The sequence below is a fragment of the Candidozyma haemuli genome (genome assembly GCF_002926055.2).
Source record: "Candidozyma haemuli strain B11899 chromosome Unknown G_2014730914, whole genome shotgun sequence".
NCBI classification, from domain to species: domain Eukaryota; kingdom Fungi; phylum Ascomycota; class Pichiomycetes; order Serinales; family Metschnikowiaceae; genus Candidozyma; species Candidozyma haemuli.
Genome location: NW_020289905.1, coordinates 978,770 through 994,164, shown reverse-complemented (window position 1 = coordinate 994,164; position 15,395 = coordinate 978,770). Strand labels below are relative to the sequence as shown.

General features: G+C 47.3%; 4 protein-coding genes across 4 annotated transcripts; 3 read left to right on the top strand and 1 right to left on the bottom strand. All coding sequences in view use genetic code 12, as the record gives it.

The window, feature by feature from the left end:
- Positions 1 to 1,589: 1,589 nt before the first annotated feature.
- On the bottom strand, positions 1,590 to 3,296 carry CXQ85_004516 (uncharacterized protein; the record flags this gene model as incomplete). Its single annotated transcript, XM_025488132.1, has 1 exon — positions 1,590 to 3,296. One exon carries the CDS (start codon positions 3,294 to 3,296, stop codon positions 1,590 to 1,592), a length of 1,707 nt encoding a protein of 568 aa, XP_025341940.1.
- A 2,313-nt stretch (positions 3,297 to 5,609) lies between these two features.
- On the top strand, positions 5,610 to 6,113 carry CXQ85_004515 (uncharacterized protein; the record flags this gene model as incomplete). Its single annotated transcript, XM_025488131.1, has 1 exon — positions 5,610 to 6,113. One exon carries the CDS (start codon positions 5,610 to 5,612, stop codon positions 6,111 to 6,113), a length of 504 nt encoding a protein of 167 aa, XP_025341939.1.
- An 801-nt stretch (positions 6,114 to 6,914) lies between these two features.
- SEC2 (guanine nucleotide exchange factor) lies at positions 6,915 to 8,714 on the top strand (the record flags this gene model as incomplete). Its single annotated transcript, XM_025488130.1, has 1 exon — positions 6,915 to 8,714. One exon carries the CDS (start codon positions 6,915 to 6,917, stop codon positions 8,712 to 8,714), a length of 1,800 nt encoding a protein of 599 aa, XP_025341938.1.
- Positions 8,715 to 10,058: 1,344 nt separating this feature from the next.
- On the top strand, positions 10,059 to 15,361 carry BNI1 (formin; the record flags this gene model as incomplete). The annotated part of the gene is made up of 2 exons (XM_025488129.1): positions 10,059 to 13,734; positions 13,755 to 15,361. The coding sequence occupies 2 exons, from the start codon at positions 10,059 to 10,061 to the stop codon at positions 15,359 to 15,361; spliced, it is 5,283 nt and encodes a 1,760-aa protein (XP_025341937.1).
- Between the last annotated feature and the right edge of the window lie 34 nt (positions 15,362 to 15,395).

Here is a 15,395-nt window from a genome sequence, read left to right as displayed (position 1 = left end):
TCTGGCACCCTCTTGGATTCCTTTTTGGGCTAGACCTTCCCCAAAAAACATGTAAACCTTCTTTGGTCCAGCCAACTCAGCCTGCTTATTCCAAGCCACAGCCAAATGCCCAAAGACACCCAAGGGACCAAGATTCGAGGTCATCCAGGAAAGTCTAATTATGGAACGACTGACAAGTATAGCCAATGTCTCAGTAAAGCAACCTCTGGACTTCTTTCTTCGGGCCCGAGAATGGCTTTGGATTGCCTTTTGCATTTGCAGCCAAGTCGGTGCGAGCTCGGATCAACTGACCCTTTCACTGGATGGTCTTTTTTTCCCGGCCTTATTGGTACCAATGGAATCGCCTTGGTCCGGAGAATCCAATCCTACTGTCAGCTTCCACTTTCCAGACCTCCTTCAGTTGTTCCCATGGTTGGCCCATTGGTCCGAGTGAGTCACTAAGTATGACCGCAGACTGGGCGACCCAAATGGCAAATTATCCTGCACACAAGCACCCGATCGTGAGTGAATTTCTTATTCCCTCGTTTCTTTTTCTCGTTATTTTCCTCTTAGCGCGCCTCGGACTTTCTGCCGCAACACGGCGAAAAGGATGTCTGGAAAAACCCTCTGCACTATAAAAGGCGCCGATTTCCCCAAGCTTTTCACTTCTTCAGTATAATTCAAATTCACAATGTCCCAAGTTCAAGCTTTCCCAACGCAACACAAGTTGACCGCCGAGCAAAAGGAGGCCAAGATCATGAACGATATCAGAAACAGCACCACCAAGTTTGAGCCTCGTTACGAGGGCACCTTCTTTGGCGACTTCTTTGGCATTGCCTTTAAGCGCAGCAATTAGAGCCTGGAGTTCTGGAAACGAAACATTAATAAGTAACGACTCGGGCCCGGCCTGCCCTGGATGGTAATAGACTAATAGATATGAAAATTGAGCAGGTCTTCACCGAAGGTGGAGACCGTAAGTGTAGACAAGAAGTGAGACGAAACCGTAGAACGCCCAATTCCCTAAAACTCTTGATTCCTTATTCTCTTCATTGGCTTGATTCCCTTCATTGGCTGCCTGCGGCTGGAGGCGGGGCAGGAGGGGTAAAGGGCATTTTGGCTAATTTTTCACTTTTTTCTGCATTTTCCATTTTTCGCAGCCAGCCAACGGTTAAATTGCCTCAAACTGACGATTCCTGGTTTGGAGCCAGACCTAAAGAAAGACAATTTACGGTGGCCTGGTTACTGGGGCGAGACCCAGAAGACGTAGAATTGAAGAAGATCTGAAAACCAGGTCCAGAAGGCCTGAACCTGCCCTGGTCTTCCTCGTCAAATGGATGCCTCCAAGCAACTCGTGCTAAATGTGAAGCGATCCACAGTGCCATTACCGCTAAGAAGATGCCCTGTCTTTTTTAGTCCAACGCACTTCTCTAGATCTAGCCGTCCATCCGAATCCACACCTGAAGACTTCTGGCCATACCAGTATTGGTTCTGCTCGTTGCTCCACTTCTCCATACTTCTCCACACCGTCTAACATACGATAATGGCTGTCTTCATCGTCTCATGTTGTTTTGACGGCCTTAAGAACGACCTTACGACCTGCGGCCGTAAGGTTAGTCCCCCACCCTGACCCTTCCCTCAAACCACCGGTCTATCTCGTCTCTTGGCTCCACACTCCCAGTGTACTCAAAAATACACTTATTAATCCTCACATACCGTAACAGCTTCTGTGTTTCGCCGTACAAAAACGCCACATGCTGGACCTTGAACCATTCATCGTAGACGTTCGGATGCACGGCTCCTAGCGCCATGTGTGGAGCACCACCTGCTCTGGTCCCAAAAACATCCAATATTTCAAGTTTCTGTAACCTTCCAAGAAGCGCTAGGAACTCTTCCATGCCACGACTAGTATCACTAGGGTTTAAGCGTAGCGCTAGAAGCTGGCGCAATTTCTGGATGCCGTGGATAAGCGTAGTAGGTGTGGCTAATGCAACGTCACAGAAAGACGTCTCTTCTCGTAATTCAAGCAGAAGCTTAGTAAGTTTCGTTTGCTCCAGAAGCTTGGTGGAGTAGTCCTGGTAAAGCAGGTCTGGGTCCACATGCTGGGACTTGATTTCGTTCATTCGAATCACCAAATCTAGTTCAACTAGGTTTGGACAGCTGCCAAGCACTAGAGGCACAGAATCACGCCTGGTTTCTCTGTAGTCGAGATTCAAGTACATGAGGCCATTTAGAAGCGGCGCTAGCGTTCCGAGGAACCCAGGCAGGGTTTCTTCAATGGTAGACTGGCCATATTCAGAAACGTTTCTTAGTTCGAGCCTCTGTAACCGTGTAAGGTCAGTGGCATTGGCCAAAAGCTTTGCGTCTCGTTCACAAACAAGAAAATCGTTTAAACATAGTTCTGTGAGTGTGAGCTTGACATGCTGCAATTTGCTTCTTCTGAATACAGCCTGGAGAGTACCTAGTTCGTATTCTCGAGGATGCGGCACGTAGAGACCTTCTCTGGCTGCTGTTTCCCATAAAACACCGTCGAGTTCTCGTGGAGACGGCAAAACAGCGTTGGTATCTTTATCGAACCTGGAAAGTCTTAGACTGTTGAGGTTCCGTTCAACAGCAGCTGCATTATCACACACAAGCAAGCTGTCGATGATTTTAATAAGCCTGTTCTGGTTATAAAACGGGCGGATATGGAAATGACTAAGGTTGATGAAGTTGAAGAGCGGACAATTTGAAGTCAATTCGCCCAAGTAGTTGGAAAACTTGATATTCAAATTAAGTTGTTCCATCAGCGCCTGGCACGGCAACCGTTTAAGGTACTCCAACTTAAAGTTATCCAGAAGCCACGACAACGACCGCAAACACCTAAGTTTCAGAAAGAACCGTAGAAGCTGCTCATTTATATCGATATCGTAGATGTTCATGGAATCAGGAAGACTCACCACCAGAAGCACATGGATCGGGTACTGGTGCTGGTACCGCTGAATAAGCTTTTTAAAGCTATACAGCAGCTTGATATACGTCGAAGACAAGTCGTACTCCTTGCTGAACTCTGTATAGTTAGCATCCACAATCACCGTATGGTAGAGTCTGGGTAGACAAGACGCCGCCAACTCTTTGCAAGTCAAAGCCAAGTTAAGGGCATCGTGCTGGTTAAGGTATACAGCCACCAAAGACCGTATTTCATGCGGAAGACCGTCCAAGATCAGGTATGACGGTGGTTCGAGGCATGGACTGTTGAGAGAGCTTCTGAACGGTTCGTGGCGAGGTTCCACTGGGTTCTTTGCGTACCCCACGGGCACATCAAGCAAGAAGGAGGTCATCTGGGGTAGAAGCAAGTCGATTTGGAGGGTTTATAGGCCAATTGGCAGAGGTTCCCCTGTGTAAGTGGTATACCAGAGGGGGTATGCTGAAAGTGCCAGGGTCGAGGCAACGGCACCAAAAATGAATCAGAGCCGCTCCTTATCCTATGGAGATTCTGTTTCTGGCTATTTTTCAGGCAGAAAGAACCGTCCAGTCGAGTTCACTGGACCATATGGATCTGGGGTAGATAAGGCAGGTTCAAGCACCAGCGTCCAAAGAAGGAGTAGTCAGGGCTGGAGGTTTCAAGAACCAGTAAGTCGACTCAGCTGTATTAGGAGAGTATCAAAAGGAGGTCTTTTTTTGGTTTTCTTCCTCGTTTGTTCTTCTTCTTCCCTTCTTCTTCTCTTCTGTCAAGTGGTAGTGATAAGAAAGCGCGGGGAGATAAGAGGAGACGGTGCGGTGAGGAAGAAGCAAACAAAAAAAGGACCACCAAAAAGAGGCTTTTTCGAAGGTAAAAAAGTGGGAAATGGGTCGGTATTTATAGTTGGAGGTGGGGAAGGAGGCGGGGAGGGGAAAGCAGGGAAACTGGATTTTTGGTGGATGGTTGAAGGTTTATGGTTTTTGTATGGGTATGCTTTTCGCAGCCATTTTCTGGAAACCGTGAGGGGCGGTGGGGGCAGTTTGGGGGACACCAGAAAACGAGGGAAGGTGTGAATAAGGAGGGGGATTGATGGGAATTTGGTGAAATTGGGGTGGAATGGAGAGGCTGGAAAGGCGGTTGTTTTGGTGGTTTTTGGGCCTTTTTTGGACGTTTTTTGGTGGTTTGGCGGTGGGTTCTCGTGAATGTGGTAGACCAGCTGTTTCGCAGCCAAAGTGGTAAAGTGTGGGACACTGGAGGTTCAGGGAAAAGGTGGTTTATTTTTGGGAAGAAGAGTGTTAGGGGTTACTGGAAGGTTCAGGTGGTGGTAAGGTAATTTTTGGGTGGATTTGGTGGATTGCTGGGCGTTTAATGGTGTATAGGAAGACGTGGGAGGGTCAGTGGGTGGTAATGGGTTGATGGAAGTTGGTGATTTCTGGTTAAATTTATGTGAATTGGTCAATTAATTGGAATTTATTGAGTTTTGATTGTTACTTAGAGGTTTGAAAGCGTTACTACTACTTCTCTTGACTACTAAAGGGTGTTATATTGAGTTAATAAAGGAAGCAAAGAGACAAAGAAGCAAAGAAGCATAGGAAGAGAATATAAAATGGTCTTTTTGAACGTTCCATATGTAAAACTTTCTTCTCTAATACATTGGAATTGGTAATTGTATCACTGAATGTACAATGGCCTTTGGCTTCTCCTGGTGGTGTTCCAATATTCCACTTGGTCTCCACCATAAGCTTTTATTTAATAGCAGATAATCAATTCTTATCCAGAACAAGCCATAAATTCAAGGGAGAACCACTGAATACGGAAGATACCCAGAAAAGCCTCCTTGGATTAAACGCCTACCTGCAAATGCCATTATACCAATAAAGAATACTCACCTACTGGACTTTCCATTCCTGGAAGGTCCAAAAACAGACTTCACTGATGGCTCTTTTTGCTTACCAACTCCTCTAATTCTCATTTAAACCCATTAGTACAGCCTGAATGCTCTATAGACATACCCTCCAATCCAAGAACAGCCAGAAGTACACTTTTCCCAACCAGACCAAGCCATGTCTTAAAACTCATAAGGAAAGAATAGCGAAGTGTCGAATCCCCATTTAATAAACCCCCTTTGCGCTTTCCAGAACCAATAAGGAAGCTTTAACAGCCTTCTTGCCCTCCCTCTGTCCATATTTAATCCTCTTCTTCCTCTTCCTCTTCCCCTTCCCCTTCCTCTTCTTCCACCCCAACCATGTCAGAGCACCAAATCCCTATAAAGCCTCCCAGAGCTCCCAAAGCTCCAAAGGCTTCACCGCCTCCACATTCACCTCCCAGAGCCCAACAAGTATGGAAAAAGCACTCCCGCTATATTATCCACACCATTCCCAAGCTTCTCTTGCTTCTTACACTCCTCCTCCACTGCCTCATGTTCTTCCCTTCCACTTGGAGCTCTACCACCAAGTACAGTGTCAAACAAGGCTACGACTGGAGCGACTATGCCCGTTCTTTAACCAAGCTGTTGGAAAGGGCGGCTCCTAACGAAGGAAAAGAGGTTTCTAAACTTGTAGGGCCCGAGTTTCCCCTAGGAGAAACCCACTACCATGTCCATACACTTGGACTTTATGTATCTACCAAAGGCAAGCCTTCCAAACGGGAATGGATATCAAAATGGAACCCACGCCATCTGATTATGTATAATATGGGTAGAGGCATGCTTGAAGGTTCAGAATATGGACCTACTAAGGCCCACTATGTTGCAGAGTCCTGGGCAAAGGCCATTGAATGGCTTGTAGATAGAGCTGATTGGTCCATTAGGACGTATAAGGAGAATGCTTACTTGCAAAATTCAAAACAGTTTCCTGGAGACTCTATTGACGTGATTGAGAGCTATAAAAGCTGGTCAAGGCCGTGGTTTGCCATACCAATTGCACCCTTTTTGATGCTTTTCTTGGTGTTGATTGTGCACCATGCATCTGATGAATACGGGTTACTTTTTCTTCCCGTATTGTTCCCGATTACTTTGCAGGTTTTGATGATATTGCTTACACTTTTCGGTTGCAAGAAAGCTTCGGCGGGAGTTTTGGAAGTGTCCAGCGGCGGGTTGCCTTATCTGATGGCAGTGAGTATCGTGATGGAGCTTATTGCTGCTGGTATTAGGCATTGGGAGTTGCAGGAGAAGATGAGGAGGAACAGAAGGGAGTGATTGAAGAGGATATAGGTTTGAATGAATGGAAGGAAGTGTGGAGGAGGTGTAGGGGAAGTAGTGGGGGAGCAGAGTGTGGTAAAACTGGGAACTAGGGGATGGAGGGCTGGTGAAAATGGTACCATTGGAAACCTAATTTTTTGCTTAATCTGGGAAAATTTGATTTGGACTGTTTTTATGGTTGTTCGTATGGATTGATGGTGGTATGTCTTTTTTTGCACCCAAAGGAAGGCCAATAAGTAGTAGAAGGGTACACTCAAAAAGGGACCCCCAGACAGAAATCCAGGAATAAAAAAGCCACTTTAAACCCATTGAGTGCCAATATAGTTCATCAAGACCCCAAGTCTCCCCCTCTCCAGACCCTTCTCTACCTCTTCCTATCGCACAGACATACCCCAGCTATTTCCACCACCACAGCTCCAAACCACCCCAAAATTCCCATACCTCCTCCTTCCCACCCAATAAACCCATCCAAACTCTTTCCATTTACATAGATACTCTTCCTCCCTTTTGTCCCATCCACCTCCACTTCCTCTACCCACACTCACCAACCCTCCGCTAACTCCACGCCCAAAGCTCCAAAGCCCACCAAACTCAGCCAGCCCAGCCCTTAGCACCCACTGACTCCATACCACTTCTTCTTTTCCCTAAACAAGCTGTCGTCCCCCTATACCATGTCCCCTGGGGTTCCCCAGGATTGGCTTTCCTGCAGTACCCCTACCCTGTTCACTTTTCACCACCACCAAACCCTAAACGAACCTAAACCCCCAGCCCGCCAACGTTCCCCCACAGATTCCCACCATGGCAGAGGCAGATATAGACCGTTTGGCCGAAAAGGTCGCCCACCTCTCGACAAAATTGGTCACCGAGGTCGCCAAGTCGCTGGAACTCGAGGAGTCGCTTCTACAGCTCAGAAAGGAAAACAGTACGTTGAAACACCAGGTTGGGGAGCTCAAACCTGTGGCAAAGAAGAGCACGGACGCTGAAAAGGCGCTTGCGGCGTTGCAGGAGAAACACGCTGCGGTGGAGGAGGAAAAACGGGTTGCTGAAGAGAAGAATAAGCAACTAGAGGGAGAAGTGGAAGACTTGACGGCGTCTTTGTTTAACGAGGCTAACGAGATGGTGCTGAACGCTTCTAGAGAGACGTATAACTTTAAGGTGAAGAACAGAAAGCTTTACGAGGAGATTGACGAGAAGAATACCATTATTGATAGTCTCCAGGCCCAGTTACAGGACTTGAAGGGACTTTTCATGAAGATGGAGGACCAGCAGCGGAGCTCGAAGCATGGAACGCCGCAATTGGAGCACGGGTTTGAGGCTCAGAAGCTGGCGGACGACGTGGACGATTATACGTACCTTATGGCACAGTTGATCCATGCTCCTAGAGTCAGGGCTATCCGGTTCGACTTGAACCACTACCAGCAAGACTTTAAGGCGTTCGTGTACCAGTTGATCAAGCCGGAATTCACGTTTGACTTGACCACGTTGAAGACGTTGAAGTATTTCAGGAAAATCTGGCACGAGGAGATCGAGCCTGCTCTTGGCACCATTCCGTCTGTTTCCAATAACTTCTTGAATAGGTTTTCCAAGGGCAAGACGTTCTGGACGTTGCTTGCGGAGGGAAAAGCCATTATCGAGCCTGTGAGCGGCGTCAACGAGACGTTTAAATTGAACTATAGAGGCGTGAAAACAGGCGACGAGAAGCCTGTGGCCATGAAAGAGCCATGTGCGTTTTGTGGCGAAACCAAGGGCGATAGACTCGAACATGCCCGTTTGTACATGTTGAAATTGTACGGCCCAGCGTCTGAAACGTCGGTGATGTCTGATTCGTCCACTACAGTGATTGGAGGAGAAGTACATGAAGTGATTGGCACGTACGCGCTTTGTAACTTTTGTTTGGTGAAACTTCGGGCCATTTGTGAGTTCTTTGCTAAGCTTAGACAGGTTCATGCTAACGTATACAAGCTTCATCAGAATAGTTCATTTGACGATCTTGCGTTTGTTTCACAGTTTCAGTTTAAGAAGTTTGAAGACCGCTCTCACCATAACGTGCAAAGACATGTGGACAGCAACGACGAGGCCATTCTTATTAAGCTTTACTTCTTGTTGCTCACGATACGTGCAAAGGTGTTCTGGAGCAAAGTAGGGTTCTGGGATACTGAAGAAGACTCAGAAACGGTTACTGCTGATGAAGCTCACATTGAGATCTTCCAAAGGATGGTTCACGAAAACGCCGCTTTTGCTTCTGAAAAGTTAGAGCCAATAGAACGTCCAGGCAGCGCCAACGGCAGTCGAGGGGCCACAGGAAAGACCAGTACAGAGACAGAAGGGAAGCTGGAAGCCCCAGAGAAGGAGGAAGACGCTCCCGAGAAGGAAGACGCTCCCGAGAAAGAAGAAGGTAAAACGGAGGCTGACTCCGACGAAGGTGATTTTGCCGATGCAGAGACAGACGCAGCGCCGCTACAGAGAAGAAAGAGCAAGTCGAAGGAGTTTAAGAAGAAGATAGATAAGGACTTGACGCTGACGATGGAGATGTTGAAGGAGAGTTTTGGCGAGGATGAAAAGAAGAAGGAGGAGGAGGCCCAGCCCAAGGGGAATTAGAGGAAGATGGAGAGGCAGAGAAGGAGGGAGAGGGAAGGTGATGAGGTGTTGACGGAGGGGAAGGAAGTGGCTTTAAAAGAAAGAGAATTGAGTGATTATTGATGAAACATTGGGATAATATGTTTAATACTGGTTTTTGATGAGATACTGGTGATTAATGAGATACTGGTGATTAATGAGAGATTGGAGATCAATGGGGAATTGACGCTTAATGAGAGATTGGTTTTCCACGGATTGATAGTTGGCTGGTGGTCAATTGGTGTTTTACAGATTATTTGAGCTTTGCAGTTTGAGCTTTGCAGTTGGTTTGAGCTTTACAGTTGATTTGAGCTTTACAGTCGATTGGTGTTTTTTTCAGCCGATTGGCGTTTTACCATTAATTGGTGTTTTACGCTTAATCGGTGTCTTACAGTCTATTGATGTGTCACAGTCAATTGGTGTCTTACAGTTTATTGGTGTCTTACAGTCAATTGGTGTGTTCCAGTTAAGTGAACTCCAATAAGGAACTGGTATACTTGTGGAAGAGCTCCTCAGGCGGTGGCGCCTCTGGCGAACTAATTTGTGACATAATCTATCCTGAGCCTAACTATATGGCTAAGCCTGTTCCACCCCAGGAAAGCCGAATCTACTTGTCTACTTTTACTGGACACTTGGGATCCTCCACCTCCACCGTTGTGGCTTGGCTGGTCAAACCCCAGCAGAAACTTCGTCAACTTCGTCAGAAACTTCGTCAGACAATGAACTCTCGGAGTTTCCATGAATCCCTCCAGCTGTTCACCTTCACCAGCCACATCACAGCAACCACCAACAAAGACCAACCCCGTCCAACAAAATCCGATTTTTCCAATTTCCTTAAAACCAAAAGTGCCATACTGGCACTTTTGGAGACCCCTACACCTTCAATTCCCTTCCTCGTCCCACAATGGCTTATTGTGTTTCATGTTTGCAGCCATTTTTGTGGATGCTGGCCGCGCCCCATTAAGGCGAGAAACAGGTGGTTAAAAAAAGGCCCAGCCAGCCACGACAGTGGGTGCTTTTTTTTTGCACCCAAATGAAACACCGCTGAAACATGATCTGAAACAACGGAAAGTTCGGGAAAATGGATCCCCCAGCATTCAGTTAACAAAATCACCAAAAAAAAGCCTTTACCTGCGTTTCCCTGCTGGTTGCTGCTGCTACTGTTGCCTCTTGGACTTCAAGGACAACCTAAAACACCCGTGCACCATCGTGTTTTGACAGATCTTTTTTTTACCAAAACCTCACCGCGTCAGAAATCACACCAACCAAGTCCAACCTCCTCCTCCAAACCTCCTCCATTCCTCGATCTTCAAGCTATTTTCCCAGATGTCGTCTCGGAAACGAATAGACCCGTACCACGCGGCGTCCCACAATGAAGACATGGAAAAGGCCAGCCTGGCCTACTACGCTCCACTTTCGGCGCCTAGACCCAGCCGGAACCAGGCGACGCTGCCACAACAACCACTGCTGTCTCAACGGATGCTGCTGGGGCTGATTTTCTCGATTCGCCGAGGAAAGAACCATCAGACGGGAGATACGCACGTGGACGAGCTGGATAACGCACTGGTGGTTTCTGGAAACAGCCTCGGCTCGTCCTCTGCGTTTTATCCGTCGAAAAGGCATAATCTGATGGTCAGCGTCGGTCTGGGCGGCTCCGGCAAGTCGTCTTCCATCGTTCCCGGCCCGCAAGTCACCAGTCTGTCCCATTCCAGGCTGGGCTCCATATACTCATTTAATACGTCCTCTAATCCGTACGATCACGTCACTGAACGCCTGGCCCGAGGCCAGGACTCGAAACTGCATCAAAATCAACAATCCCAACAACCACAACAAGCATCAACTCCTCAGCATCATCAGCCTCAGCTGCGGGCCCCGTCATTTGCTCTTTCTAGGAAAGCCACCGGTCTGTCGCTATTTTCCAGGCCTTCTTTAAGTACCACCACCACCACCGAGGATGTTCCACAGCCCGAACCGCTTCGAAAGCCCCAGAACCCAATTGAAATCGAACGCATGTTTCGTGATTTGATGGAAAAGAGAGACTTCCGTTCGCTCCCGCAGCTGGCCCGCCAGGAGATGCTTAATTACTCGGTCGATAAGAAATGGATGCTCGTGCAACAGGATGCTCTTCACGAACACAGCAAGCAGGCGCTGAAACTGAAGGCGTCGCCGGAATACTACACGCGGAAACTCATTGCAAAGACCATCTCTTCTGACGAATTGGAGAATCTCTGGGTCTCTTTACGTACTGAGCCCATTGACTGGGTCCGTGAGTTTATCTACGACTTCCAAGGCGACGTGGCGCTTTCCCTGTACCTTATAAAGGTCCATGACCAGATGGGAAGCCAGGACATTGACGATATTCAAGATGACATTTTCAACAAGGAGTTTAATACCCTTAAATGTCTTAAATGCATGATGAACCAGAAATTGGGCGCCGAAAGGGCTAAGACGGATGACCTGCTATACATTAATGCCATCACTGGCTCTCTCTTGTCTCCGCGTATAGCCACCAGGCGTATTGCTGCTGAATCCTTGACTTTCATGATCGTCTACTACTGCCGTGTGGGCGGCGACCATAACAAATACCATAAAGTGCTTCGTTCGCTTGACGGCTTGCAACAGAAGCCGTATTACGAATTCGTTCCCGCATCCAATGCTTCCATGAAAAAGACGTTGCAAAGAAAACCTCCTCCAGAAGAATCCAACCACCGGTTCGAACTTTGGCTTAGACTCGTCGATAAGACTATCGATGGTAGAGGAAAATATAAGAACTCTTTGGTGGGCGCTAGTGAAGAGCTCAAGTACCAGTTTGCCGTCAATGGATCCAGTGTTGGCGGCCCTTCGCATGTTGAAAACCAGCTCATGGAGTACTGCTTGGGCACTATGCTTCTTGTGAATACCATTGTGGAGTACGGTTTAGATTTCCGTGTTCGTATCCATCTTAGAACCCAATTCACCGCTGCAGGCATAGAACAGCTTTTGGGTAAGTTCCAGGATCTTGGGTATGATAGTTTGGTTAAGCAGGTGCAAAAGTATAGAGAAATGGCTGAAGCTGATGAAATGGAGCTCAAAACAAAGCAGCAGATCGACGAAGACCTCGACTTTAATAACCCAGTCGATTTGGTTAGATCGCTTTGGACTAATGTTCAAAATAGTGAAGCTCAGGGCCATTTCTTAAGTGCCATGCAACATATCTACCTTAATCAGACGGAAAAAAGGGACGACTCAGAAGAAGTTACCAGAAGCTTGCGTCTTCTTGATGGGCTTATCCAGAACGTTACAGGTGCTCATACTTCGAACGACGAATCTGCAGTTGGTATTGCCATTAACCGTTTGTACGCTGGCTTGAGTACTGATGACATGTACCGTAAGGCGATCAACGAGGTGAAGTTGTATAAGAAGATCGCCGAGGAAGCAACTGCCGAAAGAGATGAGATTTCCAGGCAGCTTTCTATTGGCTCTGAAGGATTGATCACCAACATGACTAATGAAATCAAGGAGCAAGAGATTGTGCTTCGCAGAACTCGCCGCATGAACGAAGAGCTCCAGGATGAGCTTGAGGACTTGAAACGCAAGCATTTACGTGAAAAGCAAGAACAAGAGGTGGAGATGCGTGAACTTCTCATCATGCTCAACAGTGCTCAGATCGATTCCAAGAAAGATAAGGGCAAGACGACCGTGCTGGTGCAAACTAGCAACGAGAAGCTTATCAAGAAGTTACAAAAACAGATCCACAGAAAGAAGAACGAGTTCAGGCTCGACAATAAACAGCTTGGGACCCTGGTGGAACCAAGCTCTCGTTTGCGTGCTTTGAGAGACCAAATGGCGGATATTGAGAACCTTGCTAGAGAATTGGAAATGACTGACTTTGAGACTTACTCTTTGCCCAAGGAAGAGCCAGAACCTGTGCAAGAGGTGGCTGAACCTGAACCCGAGCCTGAAACTCCTGAACCTGAAGAACTTCCTCCAGTGCCCGAAGGTCCTAAGCGTTCTGTTCGTGAAGACGATTTGGAGAAGTTGGAGAAGCTCAGAAAGAAGCTTGCGTCTTTGCAGAGCGAGTCTAACGATATCATGAAGTTCAACAACAAGTCGTTGTTCTCGAAACAAAAGTACCTCGCCATGGAGCGTTTGAGAGAACTTGAGACCAATTTCATGGATTTCAACATTGATTTCGACATTGACGAGAATGAAGCTGCTCTTTTGGGTATGATGGATGCAAGCGTCAAATCCAAGATTCAAGAAGAGCTCGAGCTGGTGAAGAAACTCAACACCGACCTTCGTTCGCAGCTTGCTGCTATCAAAGACGACAAACTGCCTTCCAAGGGCTCTTCTGCAAGCCCCTCGTCAGATATGCTTTCAAAGATCGAGGCCAAGTACGCCCAAGGCAAGGTTGTGGTTGATGGTTCCGACAGAGCTGTTAAAGGATCAAACTCTCCTGCAAAGGATTACAAGTCTAACAGGAAGTCCACCATCAACACGCTTGATCCTAAGTTCTTGAACGAATTGAGCTCCAAGGTGAAAGAGGCTGAAGCTATCCCATCCAATGCATCTTCTGACGACGAGAACTTTGAAGATTCAGTTGATAAAGTTGAAGAAACTGCCGTTGAACCTCCAAAGCTCACTGGTGCTCCACCTCCACCTCCACCTCCACTTCCACCAGCACTTGGAGGAGCTCCACCACCACCGCCTCCACCTTTGCCTCCAAGCTTAAACGGTGGAGCACCCCCACCGCCTCCTCCACCACCTCCTCCACTTGGTGGTCCATTTGGAGCAGCTCCAGCTCCACCTCCTCCAGCGCCTCCATTACCTTCTGGATCCGCAAGATCTACTGCATCGCCTTCGCCGGTTCCACAGACGCCTCATCCATTTGAAATGTACCCTAGACCTAAGAAGAAGTTGAAGCAGTTGCACTGGGAGAAATTCGATAATGGCGAAAACAACAGCAACTCTTTCTGGAACGAGTCGCAGCTGCAGACCATTGCAACTGAATTGATGGATAAAGGTGTTTTGGACGAAATTGAGGCCATTTTGCTGCTAAAGAGATCAAGAAGTTGGCTACCAAGAAGAAGGAAGACGTGGACAAGGTTACGTTCTTGGCTCGTGACGTTGCCCAGCAGTTCGGCATTAATTTGCATTCTTTCAATAATTTATCTGACGAAGAGGTGATTGACAAGATCTTGAGATGTGACAAGGAAGTGTTGACGAACCCAGCCATTTTGGAGTTCCTTGGTAAGGAAGAGATCACCGAGGTTTCCAACAGTTTGGCTCGTAATCTCGAGCCTTACCTGACGGATTACAAGACTGAAGAGATCTCCAAACCTGAAAAGGATCCTAGCGAGTTGCAGAGACCAGACAGAATTTACCTCGAGTTGATCTACAACTTGCAGCACTACTGGAAGTCGAGAGTTAGATCTTTAAAGACTATTGCCAACTACGAGAAGGATTACGACGATTTGGTGACGAAACTTAGAGCTCTTGACGAGGCTGTCGATAAGATCAAGCAATCGAAGGAATTGAGAAGCGTTTTCGATATCATTTTGGCTGTGGGTAACTACATGAACGATACCTCAAAGCAGGCCAAGGGGTTCAAGTTGAGTTCCTTGCAGCGTTTGAGTTTCGTCAAGGACGAAAAGAACAGTATGTCTTTCTTGCATTACGTTGAAAAGACAGTGAGAACGCTTTACCCTGAGCTTTTGACGTTCATGGAAGATCTTGCGCTTTGTGTTCCCGTTGCCAAGTTCTCCATTGAAAACATCTCCAACGACTGTAAAGAGTACGGTCAGGCTATCAAGAACGTACAGAGTTCCATTGATATTGGTAACTTGAGTGATATGTCCAATTTCCACCCCAAGGACCGTGTTCTCAAGGTTGTGACGCCAACGTTGCCTAGAGCCAAGAAGAAGGCTGATTTGTTGCAAGACCAAGCCAACTACACGCTCAAGGAGTTTGAAACGTTGATGAGATACTTTGGCGAAGATCCAAACGACAGTTTTGTGAGAAACTCGTTCTTCAGCAAGTTCACCAGTTTCTTATCTGAATTCAAGAAGGCCCAGCGTGAGAACTTGAAGCGTGAAGAAGAATTGAGAGTCTACGAGCAGAGAAAGAAGCTTTTGGAGAACACCACCAAGCAGAACAAGGCCAAGAAGGAAAGTGGATCGGAAGACGAAGACGATAATGTCATGGACTCGCTTCTTGAGAAGCTCAAGGCCGCTGGTCCTCAACGAGGCGAGCCTTCTTCAGCTCGCAAGCGTGCCCTCATGAAAAAGCACTTGATGGAGAATTTAAAGAAACTGGGCGGTGCTACTGGCGAAGAAGATTCCAGAGAAAGCTCACCCAGCCGTGCTGGATCCAGCGTTACCGATTTATCCAGTGTTGAAGAAGCTGAAAATCAACCAGAAGCAGCTGGTGACGCTGACGTTGGATCTCGTGCCAGAAACTTACTTCAAGAGTTAAGGAAAGCTGAAGGCAGCGATAAAGTCAGCAGCGCCTCTGCGTTCAGACAACAAAGACAACGTCGTCGGCAGCTTCTGACCGTTGGCGAGGTGGATGTTCCGGGGGATTCTCCAAGTCCTGAAGAGAAAGAAGCTGAACCCAAAGAGACATCTCCCAAAGAGACCCCCAAAGAGTGATACCATACATAGCATTACGAATTTTACGAGATAT